Source organism: Siniperca chuatsi, linkage group LG24 (assembly GCF_020085105.1).
Source record: "Siniperca chuatsi isolate FFG_IHB_CAS linkage group LG24, ASM2008510v1, whole genome shotgun sequence".
NCBI classification, from domain to species: Eukaryota; Metazoa; Chordata; class Actinopteri; order Centrarchiformes; family Sinipercidae; genus Siniperca; species Siniperca chuatsi.
In genome coordinates, this window is record NC_058065.1 from 2955193 (window position 1) to 2970672 (window position 15480).

Below are 15480 nucleotides of genomic sequence, written 5' to 3' on the forward strand. Positions count from 1 at the left end.
CACAAATCAAAAAACAATATTTTCTTAACACTGAAAGCGTTTTAGAGTTTTATCAACACACTTCATCACAGTCTCGACACCCACCCAATATTTTTGGCTTCAAAAGAGCATTTACTGCAGGGTTACTGTAGTGGAGAGGTGATTCAGTTATTTTTCTCTAATTTTGCTTGTTTCAGGACATTTATTTCTAGAAAATGTCAGGCTGTATGACAAACCAGCTGGGTTATTTCACCCTGACACTACTTTCTAAGATAAATGAGGTGATAAAACTCAAAGCTAAGTCTACACGACTGTGTGAAAACAGGCGTTTCTTGCAGTGTGGAGGCGTTCCTGTCCCTCACTGCATCACGATGTGGCTCAGAAGTCCATCTCATTCTGGCAAAAAACAACTGTCCAGACTGTGCAGAGCAGCACATCTGGCTCCTCACGGTGTTTTATTAAAAGTGAGGAGATGAAATTCAGAGACAGCAGCTTCTCCTGCAGGATGAAACCGTCCACATTTACTATCGTTTGTATATTAACCAAACATAGATGAGACATTTTGCTTTGTTTTGTCAGACAGAAAGAGGACATAACACACAAATGTTGAAAACAGAACGACTCTGGAAAAATTTTAAATATTTTATTGTTTTCAGTTCATAAGAAAGATGTGATTTTCTTCGTTGGGCGTATAATTACAGCCTATTGGTGTTTAGTAGTACAACTGAGAAATCTGTTTTTACAAAAGGATTTGTCATTTTCAACATGAACATGAGTGTAGATTCACAGTATTTCTGAAGTAAATATTATTTGCATTAGTATGTGTTGAATCCTGGATGTGCTGCATTAAAAGTAATGTGAAATCCTTCGTTTCCATCGGCTATGATTCATCCCGGCTCTAGTCGACAACCAGCGTCCTCCTCACTGTGGGGAACAACTCGAAGAAACCCTGCAGGAGGAAGCAGACAGGAAGTGGGAGGGTGGTTTAAAACACTCAAACACAAGAAAATGGTAAATATCTGCAGGGGATAAAACAATCAGAGTTTAAAAACAAAAGAACTCGTGACTCATCTGGAGAAATTTACACTGAGTCAAAAGCTGTGTGTTTAATTCCTGAATCACTCAAAGCTCACGGAGACCTGACGAGAGACGAGACAAACATCTCCATCTGCAGAAAACATGCGCGATGTGTCGGGAAACACCAGACTGAAGACTGTTTGTTCTTGTTGTTCAAAACGGACATATTGTGATGTTCTCTCATTAGTGTGAACACACAGTGTCCGTGTTTCAGCTGCTGCTTGTGTGTGTTTGATTTGTTATATTTAAAATTTGAAACAGGATTTGTTAACCAGACTTTTCTGCTGAATACTCACCGTGGCTCCTCTGTCCTCCAGGGCATCAGGTTGTTTAACGATAACAAATCGATCTTAGAAGCGCAATATGTTGCCTAAGAGCATTTCTACCAAGGCGCTTACATTTCAACATGTTTCCTAAAGCAGAACTTAAGGCTCCGCGGAGTTCTCTTCAGTGTTTCTCATTCTTGTGGTTTAACAAACATGTTGAATGATTTCCCTTTAAAATATTTGAAATTGTTCACATCCTCGTTTACTTGCTAGCACTCCTCTACACCACCTTTGTTGGCGCATTGCTACACTTCTTTGCGTGTTACCGCCACCAACTGTCGATCAGTGGAACAGCGTGAAACCGAGAGCGGGATGTGAATCACGCACTTGTAAAAACATTGCTCCATAGCGTTAGTAGTGATCAGAAACTCAGCTGGGTACCTTTAAGAGCGAGTGCACACGCACTGCATAACACCACAACAGTATATCTGCATTTGCTGATAATTTTTATTATTGATTAATGTGTTAATTCTTTTTTGATAAATTGATTCAATTTAGTCTATAAAATATCAGAAAAAAAAAAAAAAATCCTTCACAAGTTCCCAGAGCCGAAGCTGACGTCTTCAAATGCCTTGTTTTGTCCGAACAACAGTCCAAAACTCAAAAATCAGTTTATAATGATAGAATCGTTCCAGCTCTGCAGCAAACCTTAACTTTATCTATATATAATCTACTGTATATAACATATCAAATATCATTGGGCCTTCAGAATAAGAAAGTGGCGAACGTATAAGTGATTTAGTGTTTGTTTGGAATAAAAAACGTCCACGATCTGAGCTCAAAATGATGTTTTATAAACTAGTTTTTGTTCCCATTTTACTGCACAATTCAAGACTACCTTCTTCAGAAGGAGGAGATGGAGACATTATGACATCGTGCCGGTCCTGAAATAATCAAAAACAAACATCCCTCCCTGAGAGAGAAGGCATGTTTGTTTCACAGACGGGGGGTTACCTTGAAGAGGGTGGTGCTCTGCAGGACGCTGGAGGTGCAGCACATCTCCCTGATGGAGTGCATGGAGAGCTGCGGAGCCCCGATGTCCACCACGGGGATGCCGAGGCGGGCGGCCAGGATGGGTCCAATGGTGGTTCCACACGGGCTGTCGTTACGGACCATCACATCCTGCAGGAGGAAGGATCATAGGTCAGGGTCTCGGAGAATTATCACAAATTAAAAGAATTAAAATATCACCTAACGAAAGAATTAAATCTTTACACATCTGGATCGTTTTCTTCTTCTTTTTCCCCCCAGAGAAACTCTCAGTCAGCCGATCTGCCTCCTAGTGGCCGTTAGGGCGCACTGCAAGGTCAATGTACTATTGCTGTCTTCAGGCCATGTTGGAAACATTGTAATTATGAGATGAGACCATGTGTCATAATTATAAGTCAGAAACCCACAAGTCAGAAATGTTTTGTTTTTCTGACGTACAGTAGTGCTCTAATTAGCTCAGTAAGTCAATAAAAGATTAATTACAAACCTGGATTGTATATTTTCTACTATGTGCTGCTTGACTTTCTTCTTTAGCTTTTAATCCTTTGTTGACCAGCTTTTGCATTCTACCTGCTTTCACTTGCTTTGACTTTACATGTCGTCTGCTTTGCTCGTTATTTCCACGGCTACAGTAATTTAACCACTTGGCTAACATGGACACATTTACAATAATGTACAGGTGTTGATCAATGTGTAGTTTTCCTTCAGAAAAGACTCTGTTCTTTGTTTTGTTACAGTGACATAAAAAGCTTCTTTCCTTCTTTCCGAATCAGAAGGAAATTAAGTGACTTTCCTTAACAGCTACCATTTAGTTTCAAACGAAACTCAAACCAAAACCCTCTTGAACACACACAGCGCTATATTAAAACACTATATTTGGTACATATACTGCCTATTATGTTCCACTCATAAGCACCAAAAAACAATTGTGATCAGGGAACAAAGCTTTGGTGAAGTCCAGCCTTAATTCTGCTGAACAATAACTTATTTATGATTCTAAGAGAATTAATGGCAGCTCAGATGAAATGTTCAGCTGAAGCTCGTCGGGTGTCCCTGCTGTTATTAGACCACGGCTGAGTTCATCACTGCAACGCAAACAGCCTCTCCCAGCTCTTTATCTCCATCTCAGAGGTAATTTAAAGGGTTTTGTTCGCACGACTGGGAAAGGATCACGTACGTATCGCTGTTTGTCCTCGTCGATCCTCCTTCTGGTACCAACTCTTTTGTTGTTAAACTCACCGAATTCTCGCTTTAGCATTTTGGGGAAAATAATCATAGATTACATTATCATTATCACCACGTGCTTCACCTTTTTGTCACTGCTTTGCCAAATGATTTCTGTTTTCAGTAGTAATCAAGATTTCTGCCCCTTTTCTGTTTCAAAATGTCAAGTTTTTTTCCATGACTAGATTATTATTAATAATTTGACGGTGATCCTGATTCTGAAGCAAATGATATTTCACATCATATCATGTAAAATAAAGTGAATATATGGGAAATGCGGTCTGCAGCCCTGGAAATAGAAATGTTTCTAGTCCTTCCACGTGTTTTATAATTACTGTTAATAAACCATCCGTGTTTTTGTCCCCGAGTCTCTTTTCTTTTCCTCTCTGTGTCGACCTGGAGCAGCCCGGCACGTTGCTAGGAGATCTGTGTTAGCTGCCGAGTGACTCAAGACACACAAAGAAACCAGAAGCTGCCGAGCCTCCGTCTGCAAGCAATACATCTATTATCACACACACACACGCACACACGCTGTACCTGCAGAGGCACGCAGACCTTGCTGGCGACCTCTCTGATGACGGAGGCGGTGACGGCTGTGGTGGCGTAGCGTTGATTGCTGTTAAACTTGATCACAGGGCCCTGAAAGAACAATTATGTGGATACATGTAAACGTTAGACGAATATAATGATGATACTTTTAACTGACAGCGTTTCACATCATGTGGCCAGGATGTAAAATTACTGAGCGTTTACACTGAAGTTAATGTTTTCTGTGCGGAGAGTCTGTTGAAAAAAAATCTAATACGGCAGCAATTGATTCATGTATTGATTTTGGTTCTATGATCTGTTGGAAATAATGATTAATGCTCATCACGAAGCCCAAACTAAGGTCTAAAAATGATTAATCTAGAATTAAATGGAAACCAAAAAACCCAAAGAATTTCATCAAATAATAACAAACTGACAAACTTTGCATTTGTGAAGCTGAAACCGAAAAATATTTGGTATTTTTACTTTAATAATATACAAGATTGAAGGCCGCTTTATGAAAATTATTGGTTAGTAGCACACAAAAGGCAGATAAACTACAGGCAGCACAAAATCTAACTAATCTGCTGCACGGGAAAGTAAAACAAAAATCAAGCTTTATAATTTGGCACAGTTGGGACAATAACTCTTTAAAGCTGCTGCCTTAAATGTAAATTGTGAAAAAAAACAGGTTTGTGTGTTTGTATTGTGTCCTCGTCTCTTCACCTTGTGGAAAGCTGGGCGATGGTTCTCCTCATGCTTCTCCCTGAGGAGAAGATCAACAGAAAGAAATCAACTCTGGACTCTTGACAGCTTTCATTTCTTGACTGGATTTTGACTGACAGCAGATGTGGTGTGTTTGTGTTGATACTGACTGGTAGTTGGGGTGCACAGCGTGCGCCATGTCGGCGCTGATCATGAAGGAGAGCGGCGCAGCCTGCTGAAAGGCGGTGAGGTTGGAGGCGGAGGCGGCGAGGCGGCTGAGGATGAGCTCCGTCAGGTTGGACTGAGCTCCCTGAGCGCTCTCTGATCCCACCTACAGGCACACACACGCACACACACACACACACACACACACACAAAACTCATAAAAAATTAAATACAGGTGTTGTGAAGTGTTTCATCTACTACTGCATTGGTTAATCTATTGATTGTTTTTTACTATTTAGTCTGAGAAATGTCAGAAAATAGGTCAAATGTGAAAGAGCGCAAGGCGACATCTTCACTTGTCTTGTTCCACCATCAGTCCAAAACCAAAACATATTCAGTTTGCAAACATACAAAAACAGAAAAAAAGCAGCAAATCGTCACATTTGAGAAGCTGGAACCAGAGAACGTTTGACATTTTCTTTGATAATTGACCTGAAAGATCAACTGGTGATCATTTTCTGTGGATTCATGAGTTGTTTAATCATTTCAGCCTAAGTTTCAACAGCTCTTAAGTTAAATATTTTATTTTTTAAGGCTTTGTCCCAACTCTCCCCTGAAACCTTCACTTGAAGTGCCACAACGCCAGCTACAGCGGTGAAGTTAAAATGACTCTACTGCAGTACACATCATTACAAGCTGAAAGACTGATGGGAACCACGTAATAATAATAATAATATTAAAGGCCCATCATTTTTGTCTTCTTCTTGTGTTTCGACTTTAAATCATCTATTTTAAGGGAAAAAGGTTGACTTTTTACAGTCCCAGTCTTTCAACGAGTTGTCAGTTTAAAGTCTGTTCATGTGAAGCGTTTAAAGATGGATTCAGGTGTGATTTGACTGGCAGTATGCGTTTCTTTGCACAGTTCTCCCCATTTTCAGCCCCAGGATCACCCACTGGGCGTTTGAGTGAACCACTGAAATGTTGTGTGTGAAAAACCCAAAACAGCAGCTGTTTGGGAGACACAGCACACCAACCCCTGTTCCTCATCAGACAACTCAAGGAGATCCAAACTGGTTCAGTTTCCATCGCACTCACCTCTTCGTTGTCGTACAGCGTGATCATGCGGACGTTGGGCTCTTTGGCCAGAGAGTCTCCTGAGCAGGACTCCACCAGCCCCTGAGAGACAACAAAGACCGACAGGGAGAAAGAAGTGAGGCCATGAAAAGCAGAGAAGCTTTCTTAATTAAATAAGTCAGAGGATAGTTAGTCTTCTTCACAAGAAGTGGCGCGAGTGGCGAGACATGACAGAAACAAGCAACGAGCTACAATGAAAGCTACAAAACAGGAGTTCATTTAAATGAACGTTTTTTGGCTTGTGTGCCGTTTTGTTTGAGCAAAAAGCCAATTATTTTCACTTTTAGGACTTTAGCCGATGTTCATCCAGAGAACCTCAAAGTTGGTTTAACCAAGTAACCAACTTGTAACCAGTAAGTTCTTTCCAGTGTAGTCTTTATTCTTGTTTTCAGACCAAAAAACAAGAATAAAGACGAAAGAACCAGTAAAACAAAGAAATAAACAAAGAAGAAAGTAAATCATGTTGGAGGAAATAAGTGTCAGTTCTCTGATAGACAGAGTGCAGTCTGACCTGCAGGGCGCAGTAGCAGCTGTGGAGGTTGTCCAGACGAGGAGAGTAAATGAACTCTTCATACACACCTCCCAACGCCTGCAGAGAGAAGAGAAGAAGAACATGAGGAACAGAAATACAAGAGACGTGGAGCCGATCATGTTTCCTTCCACCATTAGTTTGTCTTATATGATTTGAAACACACAGCATGGATGAAGAGAATTGGGCAGTAATAAGTCTTTCTTTCTGGTGATTAACAGTCTCCTCTTTATCTTAAATAAACTTTCTGCATTATGATCACGTGTTGAAACCTTTAAATGGCTTCTTTAATAGCTAATATGTCCTTTCCTTGCATTAATTTCTCGTTTTGTTTTAGTGAAATTATCATTCTTGCTCAAAGAAAAACTACAAGATGTCAACATAAACATTTTTGAATATTTATCTACTAATAAGACAATAAATACACAGTGTTTTCAAGCAAAATAATAATATTTATAGATATATTCCGCCCCGATTGATCAACTCCTCAAATCTCACACATCTCAGCCACACTTGGTAGTTAAAGACATGATACATTTTGACTTTTACACTTGATTTAAACAGCGCTGCTTCTGATAGCCCTCCACGATCATTCATTAAAAGATTAAAATAAAAACTCCAAACAAGTTTTCCTAGATTCTGTTCCAGTGTTACAAGCTTTGCATTATTCATACATGTGTGAGAATCTGCCACTTGTCTGAGATCATCGCTGCTTCAGGGGGTTAAAAATGGGATTATTACAAGTGACAGGAAGTTTAATTGCAAACTCACCGCAGGCTGAGTGTCGGTCAGACAGAGCTCAAAGTCCAGCAGGGCTTCAGGCTCGACGTCCAGCTCTGAACACAGCACCTTCACCAGCGCTGGCTGGTGTTTCTCTGCCTGAGGAGGGCAGATACGCAAGATCCATTTCCCTCACTTGATTTGACAACCTTTGTCGCTGTTTATAATGTAAGCTGACGGAAACTGGGTAATGTCACAAGTTATCCCAGAGCACAAACCAGCTTTTCCATACATTTGATCATTTGTGCATTTTCCAAAACTTTAACTTTTTGGAAATTCCATATTTTCCTAGATTTTTCATATGCAACTTTGAAGTTACAAACACTTTTCGGGGTGCAAACTTGGCAGAAAACTGCCATAATTTGGCGTTTGTCCCTCTCTAATGTTCTCAAAAGCAAAATAACTGGTGAATTATTCTGGGATTTATGAGGCCATGTCGCCTGCCGAAAGAAGTGTTTTAAAGTTTCCCTCTATGTCGCATGTTATGTTGTTACCTAAATGTCAGAATATCAGATGTGTGTGTTACCGTGTTGGCAGCACAGGTGGCATCTCCGGAGGACGCAGAGCCCGTCTCCAGCTCCTCCTGGACGGCGGTGGCGATGATGGGCACGCTGAGAAACAAACACACAACACCGTTTTGGCACAAACTCCACGGTCGTCAAACCGAGCTACAAAACGCATCTCAACAACGTGATGATAATGATTCCTGCAATTTCTAAGTTGAAAGAGGCTGCAGACAAAAGATGTGTCAGAAAACCTACGAAAACATAAAAGACATGACTACACTGGAAGAACTAAAACCAAGCTGTCTGTAAGACAAAGTTGTTATACTGTAGTGAGCAAAATAAACACATTGTGTGTCTCAACTTCTATTAAACCCCCAATATTAATCTAATAATAAACTGGTCCAGTCGTCTGATGTGTTTGTGTTGTTCTCCCTGCATGTTTCCAAGTCCGCACTTTTTATTTACTTCTCTAAATCCCCTTTTGCCCATATGTATTAAAACCACAATACTTATATTTAAAACTTATAATTTTATGTTTTTTTAATGGTAAGATCAGTTTTTCCTGCTTTCCCCTCATGTGTATTTCAACATCACAATTATAATAATCAGTAAGTATTCAGCAAAACTCTCCAGGCCAAATGTTTTCATGTTTTTGTAATTTTTAAATTTCTGGCTGTCATGTTTTTATTCTTTTCACATCACATGTGTATCTGAACTCAGCAAGTATAACAGTCTATAATAAATCCCCTAAAGTGCTGTGTTCTGTTACTGACAGGTGGTGCTCCTTGTTGGGGCCGAAGGAGTCGTTGACGTCCCTCTGCAGGTGGATGGCCAGGTGAGGGATCCTGAGCAGAGGCCTGGACACATGAACGAGCCGGTGAACCAGCTTGCCGTCACTCTGTAAGGAGGACAACACACACACACACACACACACACACACACACACACACAGGTGGGAAACGTCTGCTTTGATCACTAAATAATGCCAAGAAATTAAACGTGCAAACAGTTAACATATTGAAAGCTCATTTATGTGTGCCTGACTAATATTGTGACTGAACACTGAATGTGTATTATCAAATATATATATATAGCCTTCTGTTTAGGCTCGTCATTTTTGTTTTTTTCACAGATTTTCACAGAAAAACACCAACATTTTACAAAAAGACGTCAACAGATCAAAAAGCTGAAGAATTTTCTTGCTGCCACCGGAGAAAGAAACAATACTCACTAAAACTACAAGATGTTTAAACTGAAAATGGTATTTCCATCTAATTTTAACCTTCTATTTAAGAGAAAACTAAAACTGTCTGACAAAACACTTCAGTGCCTATGATAGTACATATTTTACAGTAATTGTGCTAAAACTGTAAATTAATGTCCTTCAGCTACAGAAATAGTCCTGACAACAATAATAATCCTGGTACCTTGACCATAACGCGGCCGGCGATGGTCAGGTCCCGGTCGAACCAGGTGTTCCAGATGCCGCCGCCGTAGCACTCCACCCCGACCTGCAGGCAGCCCTGCTTAGTCCTCTTAGACCTCGGCTTCACCTGAAACAGAGATAATCTACTCTGACGATCTAATAAATACACGTCTCATTTACTGAATGCCTAAAATTCCTCAATCTAAAACGTAGCTCCTGTTAAATTCATGTAAAAAAAAAAGAGTTCCATGTTTTATGTCGGATGCTGAAATCTCTTTTTCAGCACAGTTACTTTTGCTTTTTCTTTTTTTTTGCATCAAAGCAGAATCCTTTCGAGGCAGATGCCGTTCTTCGGCGTGCCTTCGTCTAAAGTGACAAACAAACCTGTGAGCACAACGCGCTGTAACAGGAGGCCGAACATCAGAGGGAGAAACTTAACAACACATTAATAATCAAAACTGTAAGCACGTCTTCTCTCTCACACCTAAACTGCTTCACTGCAGAGGATTGCACATAGTAGCAGAGTATTCTGACTGCTTTCTAAGGATGTAATAAAGGTGAGAGGCAGCTTGTGATTGACAGGTGGAAGTGGGCGGGCTCTCACCCTGAGGCAGGGGCTGTCTGTGTGGGCTCCGATCATGGAGAAGCCGTTTCCCGGCAGGTAGCGTCCGCCCACGGCGAAGGCGATGAGGCTGGAGAAGTTCCTGGTCACAAAGTACTGCAGAGGGCAGAGGATGGAATTTAAATATCAAGGACTATTCGACAAACAGCGCGTGCAAATATTTACTTTAACAGTTAAAACTGATTTAAAATGTTCATTTGTTCAGCTTCGGACCCCTCACTCGCACCATTTCCTGACTTGATTTGACGAATCTTTGTTTGGCATTAACGAAACAAACCATTTTTTCCATATGTAAAATTATTCAACCATTTGCACATTTCAAGTCCTGCAAATTGTTTAATTTCAATATTTATTTTGAGTTTCACATTTACACTTTGAAGGTACCAGAAACTCGAGTGATGCTGGAGACCAAACTGTCAAACTGACCGCTAAATTTAAGAAACCAACTAGCTCGTGTGGCTCTTTGCTCCCCTGAGCTCTTGCAGAGGACCATTAACCCTGACCGACCTTAGTGGACGGCTTGATGTCCCACTGCTCCGTCTCCTTCAGCTCAATGAAGCCCGCCTCCAACAGACGCCGCCTGCATTCTTCAACCACTACAGGGACGACAGGAAGAGAAACAAGGATGCTGGATTTCTCTGTCAGAGACGTTTCTGTTCACTGCTGCGCTGAAAGACCGAGGCTCCTCTGGCTGTTCACATCAGTCACATCTTATTATTATTAGCTGTAAATAAGCTTTGAACTGCACTAACTATGAAAGGTTCTTCCCAAATAACCTACCCTCAAAAAGGTAAAACACTGATTTACCAAAAATGATCGATAAAACTACAAAATTTGAAACTAAAATAACTTCATCAGGGTTTTTCCTCCAATCTTGAACAGATGTTTCTGCACATTAACAATATATCCAAGCACTCCAGTAACTGGTTTGGACTTATGACCATTTGTTTGTATAATGGGCATAAAATAAAGCGGTCTGGTGCATCTTTGAGTCAATCAAATCATTTTTGTACAAATAATTTACATTGCAGCAACTTGTTGTCAGTATGTTTTCTCTGCAGAGTAAATGTCTTGTTGTTAATAATGTTGCTACCAAGTTGTAAAAAACTCCCACAGGGTTTTGTATAATGAAGTATACATTATGTATGTTTATACAGTAAGCAGTATAATGTAAGATGCAGGACAAGCTGTCATCACTTTGTAGCTTTTGGGCTTTTCCATTTCTTTCAAACATAATTTTATGGATTTGTTTTTCTGTAATATTTATACTTTTGCCTTCATTTTAATCTTATAGTTTCCCCCGTTTGATCATTTGCGGAGAAATTCCTCTAGAATTAGTTGGAAAGCAATTGAACATATATATATGTAATACACAATAATATAATTCATTTTTTATGGCTTTCGTGCCAGAGGATGCCAGCGGTCACAGTGCAAAGGTAGGAGACATTGTGAAATATTGTTTCATCTGCAGAGACTTTATCTTATCTTAGGCTCAAGGTCGTCGAACCTGAACAGCGTCTCCACCTGACACCTTCTTAATGCTGACACATGCACGTCTCTTTGTTCTCACACTGGACAACAGAGACCTTTGCATCAAACTCCAAAAGGCTGGCAGGTCATCGCTGTCTTTCTTAGCAAACACAACCCACACTAAATCATATAAACTGTAGAAAATGTGTGATTCTGTCAGCAGAATTTAAGATTGAGTAAAATGTCAGCTATAGGATAATCCACAATGGCTCTTGTGATGTGTTTTTGTAGGAAAACAAATTTTAAGGTTTAAGAAATTAACAAAAAACAAAAAAAAAGGTGACAGAAATCAACATTAGACCCAGAAACTGAATCCCTATTTGGAGAAATGTCTCAAAATGTATTAAAAAGAAATGTAAACATGTTGACACAAAACACATCTTGTAGCTCACGCAAAAAAAAGGGGATTTTCACCATTTTTTACATTTACAAATACACTTTTTTAATGGTCAGTTTAATACAGAATAGGAAATATTGGGTTTGTAATAAAATCAGGAAAATTAAAAGGTTAAACCCCCAGTTTGTCAGACTGTACCGTGATATGGAGACACTCCTCTGTTGACAAACTGCAGGAACTCTTTGGCTGCGGACTGCACGGCCTCCTTGGAGCTTTTCATGATCAAAGACTGAAGAAAAACGAGCAAAAGTGAGAAAATGAGGCGTCAATTGCACAAGTTGCTCGCAAGGAAATGAGACAGCAAAGCTAGCAGCTAGCTAGTTCCAACTTCGGACACTAATGGCGAGATTTAACCCTTTTCTTTCTTCTTTTCGATATCCCACGAAATATATACAAATACGCAAATGACTGACAATATCAAAGTAGTAAAATGATGAATGATTTGCCCGTAAACTTTATTATAAAATTGACATTATCGCGTAAACTCCAGACTTGTCCGATAAAGGACGCACCCGCGGCTAGCTAACCTGCACTGGACAACTCGAGCTCTCTGCCTCTTCTTCTTCGCTCCTCTTCCTCTGCTGGCCAAAGTCAAAGCAGCTCTCAGTGAGGGAGCAACACCCCTAACATACCGCAGAGACAATAATCACTTTTATGGCACTTACTTGCATTAATTGCACTTTCAAACTCTGAACTCCGAAACGAAACAGTAACGACAGACGGATACAGATTAGCTGACAGCAGCAAAGAAGAAGCAGCTTTCAGACGCTGCGCCACGCTGACATCTAGCGGCCAGGCGGTGCAATTACAACTTTTACATTTTTCACAGGCCCACAGGGTTTTTTTTAGGAAATTATTGCCTTTTGTCTTAATCTCTGTTTTTTTAAATTCTGAATATTCATGCCATAATTGTTTATTTTCAGTCATAGCCATGGTTATGATAGTTATTTCCTGGATTCATAGCTGCAATGCACTGAGGGAAGAAACGTTGCTGTGCTTCTACTGAAGTTATCTCTGCCTGTCTGTGTCTTTTCACCAGTCTCTCCCTACCAGGGGAAACTGGGAAAACTGGAGAAGCCGGAGAGAGTTCACCCAACTGACGGGCTCTCTCTCCTATTATCTTTCTCTGCGTCCTATAATAATGCCATAATATACAGTATATAATGCTAAAAATAGATAACAACCGCCACAGATACAGATCGGGAAGGTCAAAGGTCAGGGGGTGCGCTGTCTGAATCCTCCCCAAATCCTCCACCATTCAAGTGTCCCATGCACTACTAGTGTATCCTTTGCAGCCCTCGCTATCCCACAATTCCTTGCACACCATTAATGGCCCTCTGAAGGCTTTAGCTCTTTTCTTAAAAGTAACTAGCAAGACATCTAAAACACATTGTGTAATAAGAGACAGTAAAACAAACAGAAAATAATTCACGCAGCAATATTAATACTGAATTTTTCAGAAAAAACAACGGATTAAGTGTTCCTTCGTGGGTCGAGAAAACGTCTTAAGATGCCGTAAATAAATACACCGTTAAAAAAACATTAGATTGGCAAAAAAAAAGCATCGTCACCAAGCTGAAAACAAGGCTGTTTTTCTTAATTCACGAAAAGTTGAAAAATACATTTTGGAGATACGTTTTCACGGGAGAGCAGCGTTATGTTGCCTATATTACTGAACCCAGTAGTGCTGCAGGTCCAATGTGAGAAAAGAGTCCACTTCTGTCGCCGTTACTGCTGGATCCCACCTGCAAATTCCTAAACGTTTCCCAAATTTCTCCTTTTTTTTCACGGAAAATGAATTCCTATTTTCTTATTGCTAAAAGACATTTTGTATAAAGTCCGTATTTGGACTGCTTGCAAGAAAAAAAAAAACTTTTCTCTGCTTTTACCGAGTTTGACTTCAGACGGCAGTGACTGACTCAATGCCCAAAAACTAATAAAATGTAATGTTGACATTTTCCTGATACCAGTGATCAGCAGTGTTTAATTAATAAGGCCAAATGATGCTTTTTATTTTGAATTCATCTCTCTCTCTTTCTGATTTACTACCTCTGTCTGTCTTTCTGACTCACTCGTGTTAGTTTACTCTCCGCATCCCCCCCCGTGCAGCCATTTATCACTGTATCACCACAGGAACCAGCCTTATATAGTCCTGAACGACGAGGGAGGAGGAGGGAGAAAGAGGAGGAGGAGAGTCAGAAAACGATGAAGAGATGTTTATATCAGCTGTCTGCTCTTGAGGAAGCCCAGGGGGACGAGCACACACACACACATTAGCAGTCAGGCTCTATTAATAGATGTGAGAGCAACAGGCTGCAGTGGAGGAGCAGCAGTGGGAGTGTTGAACATACTGGGATCATATGGGAATTTGTCTGGTGCTGTTAATGGTACAGTACGAGAACAGTGGTCGAACCACTTTTCCTCGTAGCACCTGCGGATATGACCTGCAGAGACAGCCATGTGCTGTTTTATGAGTATTAAGAGGTTAAGAGTAAGACACAGGGGGGAGGGAACTCTCTTTCAACCAACAAACCAACAAGTCAAAACAAAAAAAAACCCTGTAAAATGAAAGTTATTTACTGCATGTGCATTAACGCATTGTTATGGAACTTGTGCAGTAATACTAAACCACATCCAGCATCACTGACTGGTGATGTCACAGTGTACTGACACACCCTCCAGTACACTGTGACATCACTGCGGCACGGTGAGAAGTCAGGAAAAACAAGCCTTTCGGCTGCTGTTGAGTTGCTCTTTAAACTGGCACATTTACTGTGATCAGTGTGGATTGTCCGTGTGCAAAACAATAGTAATAATATTAGTAAAAACACGTAGACTTGCTCATCATTGGGTGCCATCCCATCCAGATTATCTAAGCTAGTTTTGCAGCACCTGTGGACATTTTACACAGGTGTTACTAATAACATTAATGATGGCTCTTCTCCATTTTAGTATCCCAGTAAGTCGCAGCAGTGAGCTGGGTACCAGGACCGTGGGACTGGAGCACCTGAATGAATCGCAGTCTTAATGAAGGAAATGAGTTACACCTGCGCAGGTCATAGTGCCAGCAGTGAGAAAGGTCTATTAATCCTGCATTATTTTACACAGTTAAACAGTAAAAAAGCTGACTCGAGGCAGAGAGACAGACTCAAAGGAGAGTAATGTCATGTAACAGGTCATGTGGATGTGGTCTAACGAACATGTGCTACTGGTTGCATTATGGGAAATGTAGGCTGCGTCATATTAGGAGCTTGACCCATCCTAAAAGTCAAGACATCTCAGCTTCTGCTTCCTCAGTTTCTTCTTTTAATCTGTTTCTTGTGAACTTTATGGGCTTCCACCACTAAAGTGGCGCCTTTAAAACCAACTAAAGTCTGAAGTCTACAGGTCGGACAAACAAACAACAAAATTCATTCACAACATGATGAAAAGATTCTAAAAAAAAAAGACAATTCATGTATTAGTTTAGATTATTTTAAAACCTGTATAGAAAAATCACCACTCAGTTCCAAATGAATGAAATCTATAAGAAGCTTTAAAATGAATGTAATGTCACTTTTCT

General features: G+C 40.3%; 1 protein-coding gene across 3 annotated transcripts; it reads right to left on the minus strand.

Moving 5' to 3' along the window:
- Positions 1–607: 607 nt before the first annotated feature.
- On the minus strand, positions 608–12724 carry LOC122871828 (aspartyl aminopeptidase). 3 transcript variants are annotated; one of them, XM_044187247.1, is made up of 15 exons: positions 12584–12724; positions 12057–12147; positions 10499–10587; positions 9974–10087; positions 9371–9496; positions 8717–8841; positions 7964–8048; positions 7429–7536; positions 6640–6717; positions 6090–6170; positions 5000–5160; positions 4851–4890; positions 4134–4235; positions 2337–2504; positions 608–928 (listed from the first exon to the last, which is right to left on the minus strand). In XM_044187247.1, exons 1-15 carry the CDS (start codon positions 12587–12589, stop codon positions 878–880), a joined length of 1425 nt encoding a protein of 474 aa, XP_044043182.1. In that variant the 5' UTR covers positions 12590–12724; the 3' UTR covers positions 608–877. The 3 variants fall into 3 exon arrangements, with proteins under 3 accessions (XP_044043182.1, XP_044043183.1, XP_044043184.1); XM_044187248.1 differs by having other exon boundaries at positions 12446–12587; XM_044187249.1 differs by lacking the exon at positions 12584–12724 and adding an exon at positions 12431–12543.
- Positions 12725–15480: the final 2756 nt, after the last annotated feature.

Coding starts and splice junctions, on each gene's coding strand:
- LOC122871828 (XM_044187247.1), bottom strand. Junction 8,049..8,716: donor CCCAACAAGGAGCACCACCT/GTCAGTAACAGA, acceptor TTTGTTTCTCAG/CGTGCCCATCATCGCCACCG. Junction 6,171..6,639: donor GCTGCTACTGCGCCCTGCAG/GTCAGACTGCAC, acceptor GTTGTCTCTCAG/GGGCTGGTGGAGTCCTGCTC.